General features: G+C 34.2%; 2 protein-coding genes across 2 annotated transcripts; one reads left to right on the top strand and one right to left on the bottom strand.

Annotated features, from left to right (window-relative positions):
* The first annotated feature begins 1,511 nt into the window (after positions 1-1,511).
* On the top strand, positions 1,512-3,005 carry LOC101246009 (ribosomal RNA-processing protein 14-C). Its single transcript, XM_004232556.5, has one exon. The coding sequence runs from the start codon at positions 1,588-1,590 to the stop codon at positions 2,659-2,661; it is 1,074 nt and encodes a 357-aa protein (XP_004232604.1). The 5' UTR covers positions 1,512-1,587; the 3' UTR covers positions 2,662-3,005.
* A 7,780-nt stretch (positions 3,006-10,785) lies between these two features.
* On the bottom strand, positions 10,786-13,689 carry LOC101246304 (uncharacterized). The gene is made up of 5 exons (XM_004232557.5): positions 12,831-13,689; positions 12,649-12,706; positions 12,477-12,560; positions 12,239-12,374; positions 10,786-11,822 (listed from the first exon to the last, which is right to left on the bottom strand). Exons 1-5 carry the CDS (start codon positions 13,456-13,458, stop codon positions 11,541-11,543), a joined length of 1,188 nt encoding a protein of 395 aa, XP_004232605.1. The 5' UTR covers positions 13,459-13,689; the 3' UTR covers positions 10,786-11,540.
* Positions 13,690-19,185: the final 5,496 nt, after the last annotated feature.

The following is a 19,185-nucleotide window of genomic DNA, read 5'->3' as shown; positions in this document are numbered from 1 at the left end:
ATATACGATAAAAAGTCTGAATTGGAACCTTTTGCATGAAATATCATGCTGCAACCAGCTGGGCAAAGCAAACACGACAACCCTGAGTTGCTGTTGTAGCCTCTTGTTAATACCATCCATAAGAAGTGTAGAATTTGGAAATAACAAATATATATATATATATATATATATATATATATATATATATATATATTGTTTTTTAATAATTTAGTATTAATTATGATTGGGGTTATAATACCAAATATGCATAGATCTATTAAGATAAAAAGATATTTCAATAAAATATTTTGATTTGTTTTTTCACGTATTGTCGATCAAATCAATAATTCTCTTTTTAAAATAAAGAAAGAAAATTAGCATGACATTTCAGCTATAAATAAAAGTATTGCTTACATTCGGTAGTTAAATTTTATTCTCGCAAGATAACCATGTTAGGAGAATTGCTTCAATAATAAATTGTATTTGGTTTGGTTTTATATAGTCAATCTAGGTATAAGAATACCTTATACCACTTAGACTTTATTTAGTATGCCTACGTAAGAAGATGTTTTTAAAAATTGGTTAAGATGTATCTACAATAAAGTGATATAAATGATGAAAATTTGTATAATCTATCAATACATTTTATTTCATGACAAATAAATATAATTTATATTGCTTATTATTTGATAATATTATCCAAAAAATAGATCCCTAACCTAGTTTTGTGGGGAAGCCATATTTTTACCTAGGGAATCTTACATTTATAGTTCAAACTCTGTATTAATATTTACAATTTTATTTAATATGAATTAATAACTTGTCAAGAACACTGTAGTAACTATAATAACTTACATTTTCTAAAATATTGAATACATAACTTCAAAGTCTTCATTCTAGCAATTAGGAATGTCAAATGGATGGTTTGAAATAAAATTAAAGATATTAAAATGGATTTAAATGAAAATTGAGTTTAATTATGACTCAAGCAAGTTTGATTTGGGCTCAAAATGGGTTGGACTAAAAAATGATAAAAATTGATAGAGTTATGATCCGTTTAATCTCAATAATTTTAACATGTTGCTATTTGACTTTTATAATCATAATTTAATTTTCAACTCAAGTTTTTTTATTTTTTATTTAATTACAAATGGATGAATAAATCTTAAAAGGTATAAATAAATATCAATTTATATCTTTGATATATGAACATACACTACATTAGTGCAAATAAAGAGTCTTAAAACGGATTGAAATTGAAGATTAAATTAAGTTCGATGGAGGATTCTCTTAAAATAGATGAAGACCTAAATGAGTTGAGATTGAATTCAATTCAGATTATTTTGAGCCTAACACTTAAAATTCTGAACGGATTGACAAATTAACTGTATTTGGGCTATTTATGACACTTCAAAAGCAATCCATTACTTATGTTTGGGCTCATTGCCCATATTGTTCCAGCCCATGAAACCGGACAGCCCAATATTTTCTGATTTTACAACATTGAGCCCAAAATTTTCCTCTTCCCTATTAGGCGTATATCTGCAAAAAAATTTCCCTCTAAAAACGCGGTTTGCTAGTCGTAATTGTCAATCCAACCTAGCCGCAATGAAGAAGAAACAGAAGTCCACCACCATCTCCGCCGAAGATACGGCGGACGCTACCGCCGTAACCGCCAGCACCACAATAGATTTGAAAGCCCTAATCCGGGATAACAGGCTCTTCTTCGACAAGTTGATTGACTTAATTCCTCCTAGATTCTACCTCCCTAAAGATGAACCCGATACCTGGTATCGAGGCCTTCCCAAAGCCGCCAAAGCTTCATTGAAGAAACAATCCAGGGAGAATCTCAAACTCGCCCGCCGCAACCGGCTTGACCCCGAGAAGAAAGAACAGTCCTCTACTGTCGGCCTCCTCGAACAATCCCTTCAGAAAAAGCAAAAAACTGACGAGGAGGATGATTCCGGCGAGGAGGATCATGGTGAACCTACGCCTATTAATTTGGAGGAAAACGATAACCCTAACAACGATAACTACTCTGGTACTTACGAAGAGTTGAGGCGTAGGCTACACAGAAAAATCGAAATGCTCCGCGGTAACCGGGGTGATGGCGAGAGTTCGGAGAGAAACAAATTTAATCAGCGCAAGAGGAGTGAAAAGGATGCATCTTTAGAGAAATCCGATGGTAAGAAGAGAAAGAGGGGTGAAGACGACAATGGAGAAGATACTTCAATGGAAAAGGACATAGAGTTTGGGAAAGTTAAATTAGGAGACGACTATGACAAGAAAAAGAAGAAGAAGAAAGTATCCAAACCCAAAGAGTTGGAAAGACTGAAGAGGCTGGAAGAGGTGAAGAGGGAGAATAAGACGCTGGCGGATAAGGAAGCATGGAAGGCAGCAGCAAACAAGGCAATGGGATTGAAGGTGTTTGATAACCCTAAGTTGTTGAAGGAGAGTTTGAAGAAGGATAAGAGAAAGAAAGAGAAGAGTTCTGAGAAGTGGAAGGAAAGAATTCAGACTACGGAGAAGATGAAGAATGAGCGACAGCAGAAGAGAAGGGATAACATTGCTGGCAAAGCCAAGGAGAAGAAGATGAGGAAGATTGCCAAAAGGGAAAAGAAGCTCATGAGGCCGGGCTTTGAGGGGCGAAAGGAAGGCTACATTACTCAGGATAAAAGCTAAACTGGTCATGAACTCTTTCTTATGCCTTCTTACTTTGAATTTAGCTGCTCTCTCATTTGGAGAGAGTTTTGTGTTTGGTCTGAAATCTTTTGCTAATTCTGTGCTAGTCAAGTTTAAGCTTTTTCTATTCAGTAAGTAGTATGTTGGCTAATTAGCCTATCCCAACTGGTTTAGGATTAAGCATTGTTGATTCATAGTAACATGTTAGTTCATGATTTGTTTTCATGAAGTTAGCATTATAATATATGCTTGTCACCCAAATATCATTAGTTTGATTGGAACATATTGTATGCAAACATTTCTCAAACAGCTGTGGAAATGGAACAAATATGAGATTGACTGTGGATCTTTTTGCTCTAGATCATATTTGGTATTGTCCGTATCTCTTTTATGAACAAATGTTTTACATGTTAAATCGACGCATGTTCCTGATATTTCAAAACTTAGCTACACCCTTGAGAGATATGCCAACTTGTGCCCAAGCGTCCGTGACCTGATGTCAATAGTAGATTTAAGAATCCTTTGAGAAGCTAAGCTACTGCTTATAGTAAGTTTATCTTTACTTTGTAGCACTCTGACTATTAGATGATAGTATCTTCTGTTAACCTTCACGTTTTCTGTTATTCTGCTAAGTGTCACATTTTCTGTTAATTCTGTTACTTTGCACATGGTTAGTTAGGAATAAATTCTGTTAGTAAATGAGCTGTAATTGTGAGTGGAAGATTAGAGTTAGTTAGGAATTCTATATTGAAAACAGAATCTGTATTTTGTACATAAAGGGATAGGTGCAAGATCTGTGAGTAATGAGAAATAAGAACTTCCTTTTTCTTCTTCTTCAATTCAGCTTGATCTTAGGAGCTTCAATGGAGTTTTTCCAAGTTCCTTACTAGAATTTTTCATGGTATCAGAGCAGGTTATACTAGTAATCTAGTTAGACAAATAAGAAGTAGATCAGAATAGTGTAAAGTTGTGAAGAAGATAGCAATGGTGGTAGGAAGAATTGATCCAAATGATCCTCTTTATATAGGTCCATCGGATGCTTCAAATGCAGTTCTGATTCCTGTCAAACTCACATGACCTGAAAACTATGGAATATGGAGCAGATCAATGAGAATTGCTTTGACAGGGAAGAGGAAAATTGGATTTGTTACAGGAGCTTGCAGTAGATCTTTGTATCGAGATGAGTTACATGAGCAATGGGAAACATGCAATGCGATTGTATTGTCATGGTTGATGAATTCAGTTAGTGAAGTCCTTCTAAGTGGAATAGTGTATGCTACCAGTGCTTATACAGTTTGGCAAGACTTGAAAGAGAGGTTCGACAAAGTCAATCGAATGAGAATCTATCAGCTACACAGAGAAATCAACACAATCTCACAAGGTAGTGATTCTGTTTCATCTTATTATACTAAGTTGAACTTGTGGGGGGAATTTGATGCACTTGTACCAACTCCTAGCTGTGCATGTCCAAAGTCCAAAGAATATGCAGATCATTTGTATCAACTTAGACTAATTCAGTTTCTTAGTGGTTTGAATGAGTCATATGAACAGGCTAAAAGACAGATTCTATTAAAAGGTGTCACTCCTACTATTAATCAAGCATATGCCATGATTATAGAGGATGAGCTACAACAACAAACTGCTTGTGTAGCTATTGCTAATAAGGTACTTGATGTATTAGCTATGAATGTTAATAGAGGAAACAATTACAATCAAGGGAACCAGAATCATAAGGGAAGAAGATGTGAACATTGTCAGTACACTGGGCACACTAAGGAGAATTGTTACAGATTAATTGGCTATCCAGCTGATTGGAAACATAGAAAGAAATCTGGTTTCAGTAATACAAGGTCAGGTCAAATGCAATCTTCATCTGGAGGAAATAGCTACAATTATGCTGGAGAGGCTAACAACATATCCAAAGAGAATTCTGGAGAAACTTCTTCTAATCATCATGAAGTAAACAATGCTTTTGTTGCCAGAGGACATGCATTTACTGATGGGGAATATAAACAAATAATGGACATGTTAGGGAAAGATAAGAAGGAAATAAAGCATGCCAACATGACAGGTATGGCAAATTGTTTTTCAACTAATGTTGCCTCTCATTGTTGGATAGTAGACTCTGGTGCCTCTCATCATATTACAACAAATGAACATTTGCTAAGAAACAGTAAATGTACAGCTGGTTCTCATCAAGACAAGGTGAACTTACCTACAGGTGATAAGGCCTCTATAACACACATAGGAGAAACATGTTTGTTTAACAATGAAGTGATCAAAAATGTGTTGTGTGTACCTGACTTTAAGTTCAACCTATTATCTGTATCACAGTTAACCAGGGAACTATCTTGTTTTGTTTCCTTTTACCCTGAATTCTGTATATTTCAGGATCTTTACAGTGGCAGGGTGAAGGGGATTGGTAGGGAAGAAGGAAGCCTGTACATATTCAGGAATGGTTCTGGCATGAAAGACAAATATGAAACTCAAAAGCCTTAGAGAATTGTTGCAGAGGTATCATTACAAGATTGTGAATTGTGGCATAGAAGGCTTGGTCATCCTTCAAATCAAGTATTGCATAGCCTAGAACTATTGCATAACAATAAAGACACTGATTCACTTACTAGCTGCTCAGTCTGTCCACTAGCTAAGCAAACTAGATTGTCATTTCCAATCAGTGCATCAAAGACCTCTAAGTGTTTTGAACTTGTACACATGGATCTTTGGGGACCATACAAAGTTCCCACATTTGATAAGAAATACTATTTCCTTACTATTGTTGATGATTGCAACAGATATACTTGGGTTCATTTGTTACAGCTTAAATCTGAAACCATAGTAGCTATAAAGAATTTCTTTGTATTGATAAAGAATCAGTTTGGGCACATCATCAAGACAATAAGGTCAGACAATGGAACAGAGTTTTTCAACTATCAGTGCAAAGAGTTGTTTATAAGCCTTGGCATTATACATCAAAGTAGCTGTCCTCACACACCACAGCAAAATGGTGTAGTGGAGAGGAAGCATAGACACATATTGAATGTAGCTAGAGCCATCAGATTTCAATCTAGTATGCCACTTAAATTCTGGGGAATTTGTGTTCAAGCAGCTGTTTATTTGATTAACAGACTGCCGTCATCAGTTCTTCATAACAAAAGTCCATATGAAATATTATTCTCTAAGCCTCCTAATATCAGCCATTTGAGAGTCATAGGCTGTCTTGGGTATGCTTCTGTTATTCCTAGAAATGACAAGTTCTTAGAAAGAGCAAAACCTGTGATCATGATGGGATATTCAGAAACTCAGAAGGGTTATTTGTTGCTGGATTTACAGACTAAGAAGTTTCAAATCAATAGAGATGTTGTCTTTCAAGAACACATCTTTCCCTTTGCCACTACAAAACTTTCACAGGCACCTGTTAGTGACTTATTACCTAACAGCTTTGAAGAAGCTAATGATTCAGAAAGTACAGCCACTGAGGATTATGTACATACAGACTCACAGAGTTCCACTAGCTTGAATGATGTTTCTAGTGAAATGTTGCATGTTTACAATGAAGAGATGTTAAGTCAAGACTCAGCTATTGATACAGTAGAACCACTACCTCTAGTTTCTACTAGAAAATCATCCAGACATACCAAACCTCCCATATGGATGAAAGATTATATGGCTCCTGATGTTGGACATAACAGTAAGTACCCTCTAGCAAACCATCTTAGCTATGATCATGTGTCATCAAAATATCATAGCTACTTGGCAAAATTTTCAGAATCAGTGGAACCTCAAACATTTGGTCAAGCTAGCAAAGATTCAAGATGGATTGAGGCCATGAAATTAGAAATTAAAGCTCTTGAAGATAACAAGACATGGTTGGTGGTTGACTTACCTCTAGGTAAACATGCTGTTGGTTCTAAATGGATTTACAAAATCAAATACAAGGCTGATGGAAACATAGAGAGGTTCAAAGCTAGACTTGTAGCCAAAGGTTATAGTCAGCAAGAAGGTTTGGATTATCATGATACATTCTCACCAGTTGCAAAATGGTAACTGTTAGAAGTGTTATTGCAGTAGCTGTTTCTAAAGGATGGTTTCTTTACCAAATGGATGTGTACAATGCATTTTTACAAGGAGATTTAGATGAGGAAGTGTATATGGTAATGCCTTAAGGTTTCAGATCTCAGGGGTCAACCAAAGTTTGTAAATTGCTTAAATCCTTGTATGGACTCAAGCAAGCTTCTAGACAATGGAATATCAAGTTGACAAACACCTTAGTATCTGCAGGCTTCATCCAAAGTTCCCATGATTATTCATTGTTCACCTTGAAGAAGCCAGAGGGGATGGTTGTTGTCTTGATTTATGTTGATGATTTACTCATTACTGGTGATAATGAGTTGTTAATCAGAGAAGCAAAAGAAGTATTGCATCATAAGTTTAAGCTCAAAGATTTAGGAGAACTCAAATATTTCTTGGGAATTGAGGTGTTAAGGTCAAAAACAGGTGTTATCTTGAATCAAAGGAAATACATATTAGAGCTTATTTCTGACACAGGATTGAGTGGTGCAAAACCTGTAAACACACCATTAGAAACCAACTTGAGGTTGACATCAATAGAATTGGATCAGATTACTGGACTACAAGGAGATGAGGTACTAACAGATAATTCAGTTTATCAAAGATTAGTGGGAAAATTAATGTATGCTACCATTACAAGACCTGACATTAGCTATGCAGTGCAAACATTAAGTCAGTTTATGCAACATCCAAAAAGGTCTCATTGGGAAGCAGCTATCAGAGTGGTAAGATACTTGAAAGGAATAGTTGGTCAGGGCATATGGCTAAAGGCTCAGCCAGCCACAACATTAACATGTTGGTGTGATTCAGACTGGGCTGCTTGTCCTAATACTAGGAGGTCAGTAACAGGCTATATAGTAAAATTTGGAGATTCCTTAGTGTCTTGGAAGTCCAAGAAACAACAGACAGTGTCTAGAAGTTCAGCTGAAGCTGAATACAGAAGTATGGCTTCAGCAGTAGCAGAAGTGACATGGTTGACAGGGTTGTTCAATGAGCTCAATGTGTTCATTCAAAGGCCAATCAAAATTTGGAGTGATAGCAAATCTGCTATTCAATTAGCTGCAAATCCTGTGTTTCATGAAAGAACCAAGCATATCGAGATAGATTGTCATTTTATTAGAGATAAAGTTAAGGCTGGGCTAATTCAAACAGAGTATGTACACACTCATCAACAAGTTGCTGATCTATTAACCAAGGGATTGAGTCAAGCTCAACATCTTCATCTGTTAGGCAAGCTAGGAGTGCTTGACATATTGCACCCTTCAGCTTGAGGGGGAGTGTTAACCTTCACGTTTTCTGTTATTCTGCTAATTGTCACATTTTCTGTTAATTCTGTTACTTTGCACATGGTTAGTTAGGAATAAATTCTGTTAGTAAATGAGCTGTAATTGTGAGTGGAAGATTAGAGTTAGTTAGGAATTCTATATTGAAAACAGAATCTGTATTTTGTATATAAAGGAATAGGTGCAAGATCTGTGAGTAATGAGAAATAAGAACTTCCTTTTTCTTCTTCTTCTTCAATTCAGCTTGATCTTAGGAGCTTCAATGGAGTTTTTCCAAGTTCCTTACTAGAATTTTTCATCTTCAATGGTCAAATGCAGCCTCTGTGCTTGTAGTTAATAACTACAAAGTAATTAAAATCGGGAAGTGCAAAAATATTGGAATAGTCTGGTGGAGCTTTAAGTGCAAAGTGCAATTAGGGATTTGCGAAGAGAAGTACCAAAAAAAATTAGAAATTTGAAATGTAATTCCAAAACTGTTGGTACAAATGCAAATAATAATTATTTGTTCAATAGGGAAAAATTATAATTAAACTGCATATGTCAAATATGTTGCTTAGCACAACTTGACGCCCTAAAGTGCCAGTTAAGCAAGGTGAAACTAATAACCCGGGCTCACTGAGCTTCGTAACTTACACATGCTTAGAATAATGTGTTTCTAAGGCCACACGGCAGTCATTGACACATTATAAATTGAAATTTCAGTTTGCAGCATTCACTAATGTCCCAGTTAAGCAAGGTGAAGCTAACAACCTGGGCTCACTGAGCTTCATAGCTTTTACGTGCTAACCATAATGTGTTTCCATGGCCATATCACAGTCTTTGTCACATTATAAATTAAATTCCAGTATTCAGCCTTCAATGTAAATGCACCTTCTGTATTTAGTTAAACAAACAGGTTGTAATGTAGAGAAGTTGTAGACGAATGCTGTTAACTGATCCATAATTGCTTGCAAGTGCCTAGTCATGAATCAAACATGTTATAAATCCAGAGATACGATAGCATTGGATCAAAAAGAGATGATTTCTAGATTAGATGAATATGTTCTTGATCATTGTTGTGGAAGAAGAGCTCAAGCACCCAAGGGCAAAGGATGTCCTGGAGGTCAATTTAGATGGGATGAAAAAGGAGAACAAAGTCCAAACTCCAACATACGTAATTTTTAATGTGTTATGTTTAGGTATTTTCTTCTTATCTGACTTACCTTTTGTGGCAATTCATCCAAATACTTGTGTTGGTGAGAGGTAGCAGGTGCCAAGAAGTATAGTCGAGCAATGTACAAGTTGGGCCAAGCCTCACCTTTATAAAGAAAAAGAGCCTAAACCTTTTGATTGAATTGTAATACTACCTTTTATGCTTATTCTGTTCTTTTGGTTCATGCTTAGAGGATCAAACACAAATTTTCAACCTCACATTCTTGTTCATTGCTTATCCACTTTCCTATTTCCAATCTCTTTACAATACTCAAACTCTGAATTTCACACAGAGAATTCTCAATATGCTACTGTATCAAATCTCCCACATACTTCTGGGGTATAGCTAGCAAACTACTGCAATATTGCAGCTAGTGCTGCAGCATAACTGCGAAGTAGTAATAGTAAGCTGCAGAAATCGTCACGCCATTGTAGGGCTTTAATTTCAAAGTGCAATTAAAAGGGGAGGTATATTTTTCTGGCTCTTTTTATGCAAGTATGTTGTAGTATGGATGGAGATGTGCAGTCTACTACGTGTAGCTTATGAAATGGTTGTTCATCCTGTGTGCAGTATATGGTGTTCTAAGTGCCTAAAGCTTTGAGTTGTGAAAGATCTCTAGTTTGTCAATTCTACTTGGAATTTGTTTTGTTTGGCGGCAGTTTCAGCTGGATATAATTGATCAGCCAAGAACTGAGATATTTTAATAAGATGTTTAAAGTGATAAATGCATTGAAGATTAAGCAGAAATGAATTAGATGAGGAGCATCCTATACTGTGAGTGAGTTCCTTCAGCCACATCCATGGTTGAGGTCTCTTTCCCTTTTTTGCACTCTTTCACATTCACTAATATTGCCTAAACTGCAATATTCACGGAGTTCGATTGTATGACATTACTGCGCATATCTCTAGCCTGAGGAGTTATGTTCCAACTTGATGAGCTTCATTTTGTTTTATGCTGTAACTTTCTACATTGTTATGAACACTTCTGTACAGCTTTGCAGGATCTTGTGGCTTTCATAGCACCACTCCAGCCTCTTATGTTTTCAATCTTCTGTTATCATTGTGGTCTCTTGTGCTTGTATGCGCGAAGTTAGTTCTCGCTTTCACTGGGAAGTTTCTAGTAGTTCCAATTCCGATCACCACAACCCAGAACCTGTCCAAGTTCTTCTTGTCTTGGATCTGTTTACATTTTCCTGCTAGACATACATATTGTTTGCATACCAATGATAGCAGAGAAACACTGTTAACAAACGCCAAATTTTTTCAAGTGAAATTCATGTCAAAAATCTGTCAACTTCCAAACTTTTTTACTTCAACTTCGAATATTTGTTACGTAACCTCAACTAAATTAAGTGTTGTTTGCCTGCACTTTACTTTTAAGATTTTATTTCCAATCCACTTTCAAATGGTGCAAAGAAAAGCAATGAACTGCTGAGCTATACATCCCATGTGCACATGTATGGGGAATATGCTTTGCTTTTACCATCTGATCCACCAAAGTGACTTTTAAAAGCTGAGAAGCACATGTGATGTAGAAGAAGATGCTTAACTTATCAAATTGAACAGAATCCCGAAAAGTGCATCCATAAAATATCTTGATAGCCACTAAAATCCATAATAGAATTACAATCCCCATAAGAAGAAAAAAAGAAGGCCAGGGCCAAAGAAAAAACACTCAAAATTCCACACTAAACATATGATACAAACTGCAAGGCACTTTGTGCTTGCCTCTCTGTCAAGTTTACATATCAAAGATGGGGCAACAAACATAACCAAACTAATGCCCCTTTACTTTTGTGTTAAGGTGCTGCACGTGGCTTCATTTTTGTTGAATGATGCAGGGAATAAATCATCCACTATTTATTCCCTGCAGCAACAGGAATGAAGGGCCTATAATTGGGGGAAGCAAAGGCTCCTCCTCTGTGTACTTGATGATCTTATCCTTGAAAGATAAGTCACTGTTCAAAAGCACGCAAGTGCAAGTAAATAGTGGTGCAGTGATGGCTTTTGCTGCTGATGGTGGTGGTGGTCAGTGCCCACACAAAATTAAATCAAATGGCACATGCAATTGGCATTCCCCTGCCCACCCTGCACATGCTTCCTGTCCCCCCATATCTATACCATCCTTACTTTATTCCTTTCTACTTTCTATACATTTAACCAACTCAATATCTTACATCATCAAATAAAATCACTTAAAACATCTAAATTCATCACCCCAAAAAAAAGAAGAAGGTAGAATATTGTTAGACAATCTCAACTAGGTTTCCTCAACAACTTTTGTTTGCTAAACTTAAAACTATGGCTTAGTAGAGTAGTTGATAAAAGGTAAATTATAGGGCAGGGGGTGCAGGTTGAGTTGCCAATGCCACACACGGGAGATGTCGTGGACAGGCGATCAGGTGGTCGTTGGTGAGTCCGGCTGCCTGCATGAACGAGTGTATAACGGTGGGGCCGACATAGCGGAACCCTCTTTTGACCATGTCTTTACTTATGGTTTCTGATTTTGAAGTCTTCACTGGGATTTTGTTGCATGCCTTGTATTGTGTTGCAATGGGCTTGTTGTTCACGAATCCCCACAGATACTTGTCGAACGAACCAAATGTCTTCTTAATCTGTAATATATTCAAGAATATAATCATACACTTGGATGATCCCCACTTTCCAAATTTTTATTTAAGAATCATAGGAATGTAACAATATATATATGTTTACTATTTCTTAAGCTTAAACATTTATTTAATAAGACTAATCTTACTTTATGGTTGTACTTGTCAAGGACAGTTATGCAATACTTATTCCATATGGCCCATGTGATTGTGTTACTTAACAGTTGTTAGGTCCATGCATGATTAGAAGATTAATTAATTCAAAACTTGCTTTACCATCTATGTTTCCAATTAGGGTATCATAATGTCATTCTTAACAGAAATGTTGGGAATTATTGAAAGGCATTGAAAAAGAAAGGACAATTGAAAAGTTAAATCAGTTCTTAAAATCCTTTACAGAGTTCATATTATATTATTATTACCTCTAAAATTCTGGTAGAGTTGTCGACAGCTCCTCGGATTTGGCTAAGCTCTATACCATATTCGACACTTGTTGAAGTTATCTTCTTTTCATTGTACTTCGAGACAATTTCTGGATCAAATCCTGAAAAGGCATCCCTGGAGGAAAGTAGAATGCATAATACAGGTTAGGGCCTCTGTTTTTTTTTTTTTTTTTTAAAATGTTAATCAAGAATCAGTTAAAAAAATAGCAAAACCTACCTGAATTCTTGCCTTTTCTTTAAAACTGAAGTCCAGTCTGATCCAACTTGTGCACCAGTTAATACCAGCAATTCAAAAAGCAGACTGAGTAGGTAAAATAAGGAAATTAGTCCAAGAACGAACCTGATAAATGTGCAGAAAGCAGAAAAACAGGGGAAAAAACGATTCTTACTTATCATCATGTACTGGAACTCCCCATTCTTCATCATGGTATGCAATATAGAGTGGGTCTGAAAACACAAGAAAACACCAAGAACTTTAGTCCTATTTATTGAAAACCCGTAATTTGTGTGTCTTTGTGTTAGAACATAGTACTTAATTGCTCTTTAAGTGTAGAATTGAGGTGCTTTTTACCTGAATTAGGTGTGATAAAGCTGCATCTTTTGTCCTCTCTAGGATTAGGGATAACTGCTGAGGCGAAGGAAGGGTCAAGAGAAGATACTTTTCCTTCATACTTGGCTGATTTTGTTCTTCCATAATGCGCAATTTTCATTTTCCTCTGCACTTGTGCAATTGCTACTTGTTCCCTTCTTGCTGCTGCTATACTTCCCGGAGCCTCGACTATCAAGGAAGAAGAATATTTCAATGAAGAATTCTCCACAGAAGAGGGTGAGGCTAAGCCCCCGCTGCTTTTCTTGGGCTTCTTTAACAGAATTGGGGCTTTATTAGCAGTCCCTTTGGGTGTCACAATTTTCTCAGCACTTGAACTCAAGCCATTAGGATCAATGTTATTCCCTCTCTTAATAGCTGGTAGTCTTGGCGACTTCATTTTAGGTGAGACCGGTGGAGTTGTTGATGAACTCATCTTGACTTTAGTACTTCCATTTGCAGTAACAGGTGCAGCAGTGTGTGTTGTCTTTTTAAGCGAGTTGCGGCGTTCGTAAAGAGGAACTATATTGCTATGTGGTTGAAGAACAGGGCGGCCATTAATTTGTGAGAGAGTTTGTGCGCTGCTCTGCAGTTTAGTTTTGGAATTACACATCTTTAATTGTTTTTGAGAGAGAGGGCTTTTTTTTCTTCTTTTGTGTTGAGTAGGTGATGATCAAAGCTAAAGGATTAAGAAATGAGAGAATTTGGGAAAGAATGTGAGAGGGTTTTATAGAGAAAAATAAAGCAATGGGGTGGGGTGGGGGGGTAGGGACAGGGGTATAAAGGGAAAATTGAAAATTTGTAACATGGAGAGGTTAGAGTCTGCCATACATTAGACTTCATTTCTTGTGAGGTTGGCACTTTCTGCTGTTTAAAGTGACCACGAGGATATGACAGTGACTCAATCCTTACCCTGCATTTTTAGGACTATACTGTAAGTTTGGATGAGAAGATAAGATAATTGCCTACTTTTGCCCTTAAACTAGACATTTCGTCTAATAATATCATGTTGTTAGGGAAAAGGCTTCAGTTTTGCAGTTTAACCCATAGTCAAAAGTCGAGGGGTAAATTTGAACTTTTTATTCCTCGAAAAAAAGTAAGTACAGAACGATTTGACAACGATAAGGGTATGAATGAACTAAAGTGGTGCCAGCAAGTCAGGGACCTTTCTTTTTCTTAGGCAGCCCAGCCAAGTTCGAAAAATTCCTAACGAGCTGGAGTGGGCGTGAAGTTTTAGGGTCCAGAAAATGACCAATCATTGCTCTTGCCTTTAGAGCTGGCTTGTATTTTCCTTTTCTTTCTTCCCTTTAATTTATACCAAGTTGAAATTGTTATTTTACTGTACTGTTATTTATAAATGATGGTTACAACGAAGAGATATGATCCGTGAGAGTTCATATAGTCAATGTTTAACTTATTTGGGATTGTTATTGTTCCATACATACCAATTTTAGTTAGTAAAAATTAACTTAGTTGTTGGCTTTATTAAACTCTCCAAAAGGGGTTTGTTTAACCACATTTTTGTCAAAGTTGACATTTTAATTCAAGATATAACCACTTCTACTATTAGTAGTAAATTATTTCATCTAAATAATACACCTTTTTAGGAGATCACCTGAGGACAAGGATATCTCATGTAGAGCCTCTAAAAAACCTGTCGTTATTAGTTTTAATGAAAAAAATATTAAAAAGCATGGATTAAAGAATAATATTAGTTAGAGATTGGGCAGTTAGAGAAGAATATAATTTTGGATTTATAATAGTAATCGTTAAAACGCGTGGTGCCAACGAAGAGAAAGATTAAGGGAACAGGGTGTCATTTCCCCTTAACAAGTAGCAGAGCCAGCTTTAAAGTATTGAAGATGAAGCTGATTATGTAATTTCCTTATGGTTTAAAGATTCTCTTATTTTTCAATATAAGAATCTTATTCTCCTTGTCCATAGTCTACGCACGCAAGCATAATCATTCCTATGGTGTTGTTGTTGGTGTCAAAATTAGTTTATTCGCGTCTCGATTATTCTATCAGATATTTGTTGACTATCAATATGATTATCATTTAATTTTGCCCACCAAAATTTTGGACCGATGAGAATTGGTTTTATTTGAAAATTATAATGCAAAATAACTTGTTTACATAATAATTATGGAGTATGGTTAGGGCGGTTCAAAATCAAATTACAATAGATAAGCCAATTGTAAAATTGACTTATTCGTATTGGATTATCAAATTAATGGTTTTTGATAAACGGATTAAAATTTTATGGTTAATAGTTTATCGGTGCGCGAATGGATAAATCTTAACCCGTTAAGAATTATCTTACTTACATTTTTATCGTAGGTATACTTATTGAGTAAATACTTATGTGTGTGGACTCTCAAAATTTAGACTTTCTTTTGTGTTTCATTGTGATTTTCAATTAACTAAATTATCAACTTAAGTAGGGTTAGAAAAATTATTTTATTTAATGGGAGATCAATGTATTGGTGAGCGAAAGTAAAATAAGAGAGTATAAAATGGTCGAATTATTACATGGCTCGATAATCATCAATGAATTCTTAATCCAAATTGAACCAATCGATAACTTTAAAATTTATTATCCATTCGATCAGTTCAATTAGCAGCTCTAATTATGATAGTAATTACATGTGTTAATATTTGTTTGCCATAATTATAATATTACATCTCGAGTCACGTTTGGTATGCAAGTGTAATTAAATGATTCAATATTCTTTTATTTTTTAAATAATAAGTATTATTATCAATATTAGGTTATATATACGTATTCACACTTTCAGCATCAAAGTCCACTATGCAAGTCTGAAATTGAAATTAATAAATAAGAAATGTATATATTTCTTGGGTACAGTAAATGTTAGAACTAAGAAAATAATATATTTTGTAGATATCAAAATGATTTAACTGCAAGAGTGATCCATTTTTTGGTGCCTTGTTCCTATCACTAGTACCTTTCGATTGCTCTATGAATTTTTTTACCTTAAATTGCAAGCAAATCTAATGCTGGTAACTTTGACAAATAATTTTTATAATGATGGAATTAATTAATTTTTTTAATGTGAGTAAAGAAGTTTTAAAATACAAATAACAAGGACCAAAGCCTAAGAAAACAAAAACCAAATTTAATTAATGTTGGCTCTAATAGACTCCTTTAAGCTACTGAGATTAGACAACTCATTAAGCATGTTTAAAGAGGTAAGAATTAAAAGTAGAAGTAATTAATTAGCGTTTTAATTAGTATTTAATTTATCTCCCCAATGAAATAAAGGCAGCTAGTTAATGTCAATCACCTAAAACACTGATTAGTGGATGGTAATCACATTAGATTTCAAGGAAAAAACGAAACAAACCATGTGCAAGTCCCACATATATAATTGCATCAAATCAATAATGATGATCAAGGAAACTATAGTTCAAAGACATTAACACATGATTTTTTTTATTTGGTAGATGACATCTTATCTAATTGTTCATATATTTATTAAGAAATTAACATACAATTATATGTATCTAGCTTCCTCGTAAATTCTTTTCTATATTCTTTTCCTATTAGGAAAACGGCCAACCAATGATATATACATGTACATTTTCCACAGAGCCAATTTCATTAGGGGATATTCTATAAAATTAGAACGATACAGAATAAATTATATATATCATGATTTATCCAAAAATAACATATAATAATTAACAAAAGTAGTCCAAATGTAAAAAGTTTTTACTATGATCAATCATTCTCATAAAGTATCACATTATTGTATCCTTCTAACATTGTTGGACCATATATACTATCATGACAACATCCTCCAATGGTCCATTTTTTTGGTCCATATTTCCTATGTTACATTGAGGTTTTATGACTTGCAACATTTCAACTTGTAATTTTTTCAAAATTGTCTAAAATTGTCCTATGCCTACTATATTATCTTTTAGTTGGGTATCTTTCTCCTAGTGGCGAAGTCAGAAATTTAAAAAATAGTATCCAAAAATAGCAACTTGTTATGTTAATAGTGTCCAAAATAGATTATTTAATCATTTCGTATACTATTTTACTTGTATATATGCTATTTTTTTTCCGATGAAGAGTGTCCACCCTTGACACTAAGTGGCTAAGCCACTGCTTTCTCCTTCATTGGGTAAATGACTCCATAAGTTGTACTCTTTTTGTTTTAATTTATTTTTGACGTCAATATAATTTAAAAATAACATAAAAATATCTTTTAAATTTGTGATCTTAAATTTAAAATACAAGGTCTCATAATGAACAGGGATTAATTTGTGATCTTTAAATTATCCAGTGTGTACAGATTGCTCACCTGAAGGGCAAAAATTGGGTCAGAAGTTATATCGACTGCTGATTATCCTAGATTTTCAAAAAAAAAAAAACAACTGAAAATACGTCAAATAATACCCTTTGAGAATTGCTAAAAAAATAATTGATATTTTTAAAAATGGATTAGAAAGTAGATAAACAAAATAAAATGAAATTATTAATAGTAAATGTACTCTAAAAGTTTAAAGACACGTGATCTGGCAGAAAAAAGAAGTGGTCATATAATTAGGAAAATGTCAAAGTTGTCATATAAATATATATATATATTTGCACATGTAAGGCTCTAGCAGTAGGAATTTTCTTTTATATTTGTCTTATTTTCATATATATATATATATATATATATATATATATATATATATATTTTGCACATGTAAGGCTCTAGCAATAGGAATTTTCTTTTATATTTGTCTTATTTTCTTTTTCTCCATAAATAGAGAAAAAAAAAAGTTATCCTTAAATTATTTGAAAAAGGAATTAATAATTGCCTTAACTCATATCATTGTGTAAGTACGATGGAGAGTACAATATTATAATTTAGAAGTATATATGAAACCCGCATGATCGTTCGCCTAGACATGTTATTCCGATACACAACTAAATGTTTTATGATTTGTTCTTTTCTCAAAATTCTTTTTAGCAATGGACAATTTATTATACGGTATTTCATCAAAAGTTTTTATAGCTATTATTATATATGATAATTGTGCTATGTAGTTATGGTTCAAACTTCTATGGAGGTGTTAGATTTGTATAATTTCGAGTGAATTGTGTATTTTTGCTTGTCCTTTTATATATTTCGCTTGCGGATATATAACTAGGATAAGTATATATAAATTATGTATTTATACATTTAGAAATTTTCAGAACTCCATTTATATATTTTATTTGTCTATATTAAACAAGGTATTTTATTGTAATTTTTTCATAAATCGTCTACAAATAGCTAAGGTAAACATATTTATACAGTCAAAAAATTAAATTCTACAAAATTTTGATTTAAACAATTAAAGTGTTTATCACAATTTTCTAAAATAATAGCTATAATATTTACCATCGTTTAAATATTTGTTATTCTCCACAATTTTCTTTAAATTTACTGTGCTCGAATTTATGACACTAGTTATGTACACGTGTATGCATGTTTTTCAACCATTTCTATAAATTACAATTATTAGGAATAAATATATCTTTTCTAACTACTGCTCCTCTAATGATGACACTTTTATGAATTAGCCCAGCTACCTAAGATAAGGCTAGTGCAGCAAGTGAGCATTGTCCTTTAGGCACCATGTACATTTAATTTGCAAAAGACACACCATCGTGGCCCAATTTAACATTATTATTGATTTGTCCTTGCCTTTGAATTGTCTTAATTTGTGTTGCGGTCAAATATGCTATGGTCTTTGATGAGGTCCAATTGTATGTTAAAAAAAAAAGAAGAAGTAATTTTAGCCCTACCCATGTGACCAACTTAGAGATTTTTGAGACAAATCACACTCACCATTTTGGATAAAATTAGTTCACTAAAGCCATCATATCACATGCAACATGACCCTAGTATTGGGCAACCCAATGCCAACACGTCGCAAAGGCAAGGTGAATCGCACTATCTAGCTCAACTCGATGTATATTCCATTTATCGATATGATAAAATTTTTGACAATATTTGAGATTTACTAATTTAATTAATTTGATTTTGCTTGAAGTACAAGTGTTTTTATTAGGAATTTATTTTTGTTTTCCAAGAAAACTCAATTTTTCTCATACTTTTAATTAATGATGAAAAAGTGTTGGCTAAATTTTGATTCACGTAACCTTTAAAAAAAATAGTAAATAATTTGCTAGATGAGGGGAAGTTAATTTAGTTATAAAATCCCATTACCCAATTTAATGAAGACTGATATTATTTAGCACGTTATGGGCGGTCCTCTTTCATGTTAGAATTTGTATTAAATTAGTTATATTTATACGTATATCCCCCACAATC

Source organism: Solanum lycopersicum, chromosome 2, assembly GCF_036512215.1.
Source record: "Solanum lycopersicum chromosome 2, SLM_r2.1".
Lineage (NCBI taxonomy): Eukaryota > Viridiplantae > Streptophyta > Magnoliopsida > Solanales > Solanaceae > Solanum > Solanum lycopersicum.
This window is presented reverse-complemented; position numbering and strand designations above follow the sequence as displayed.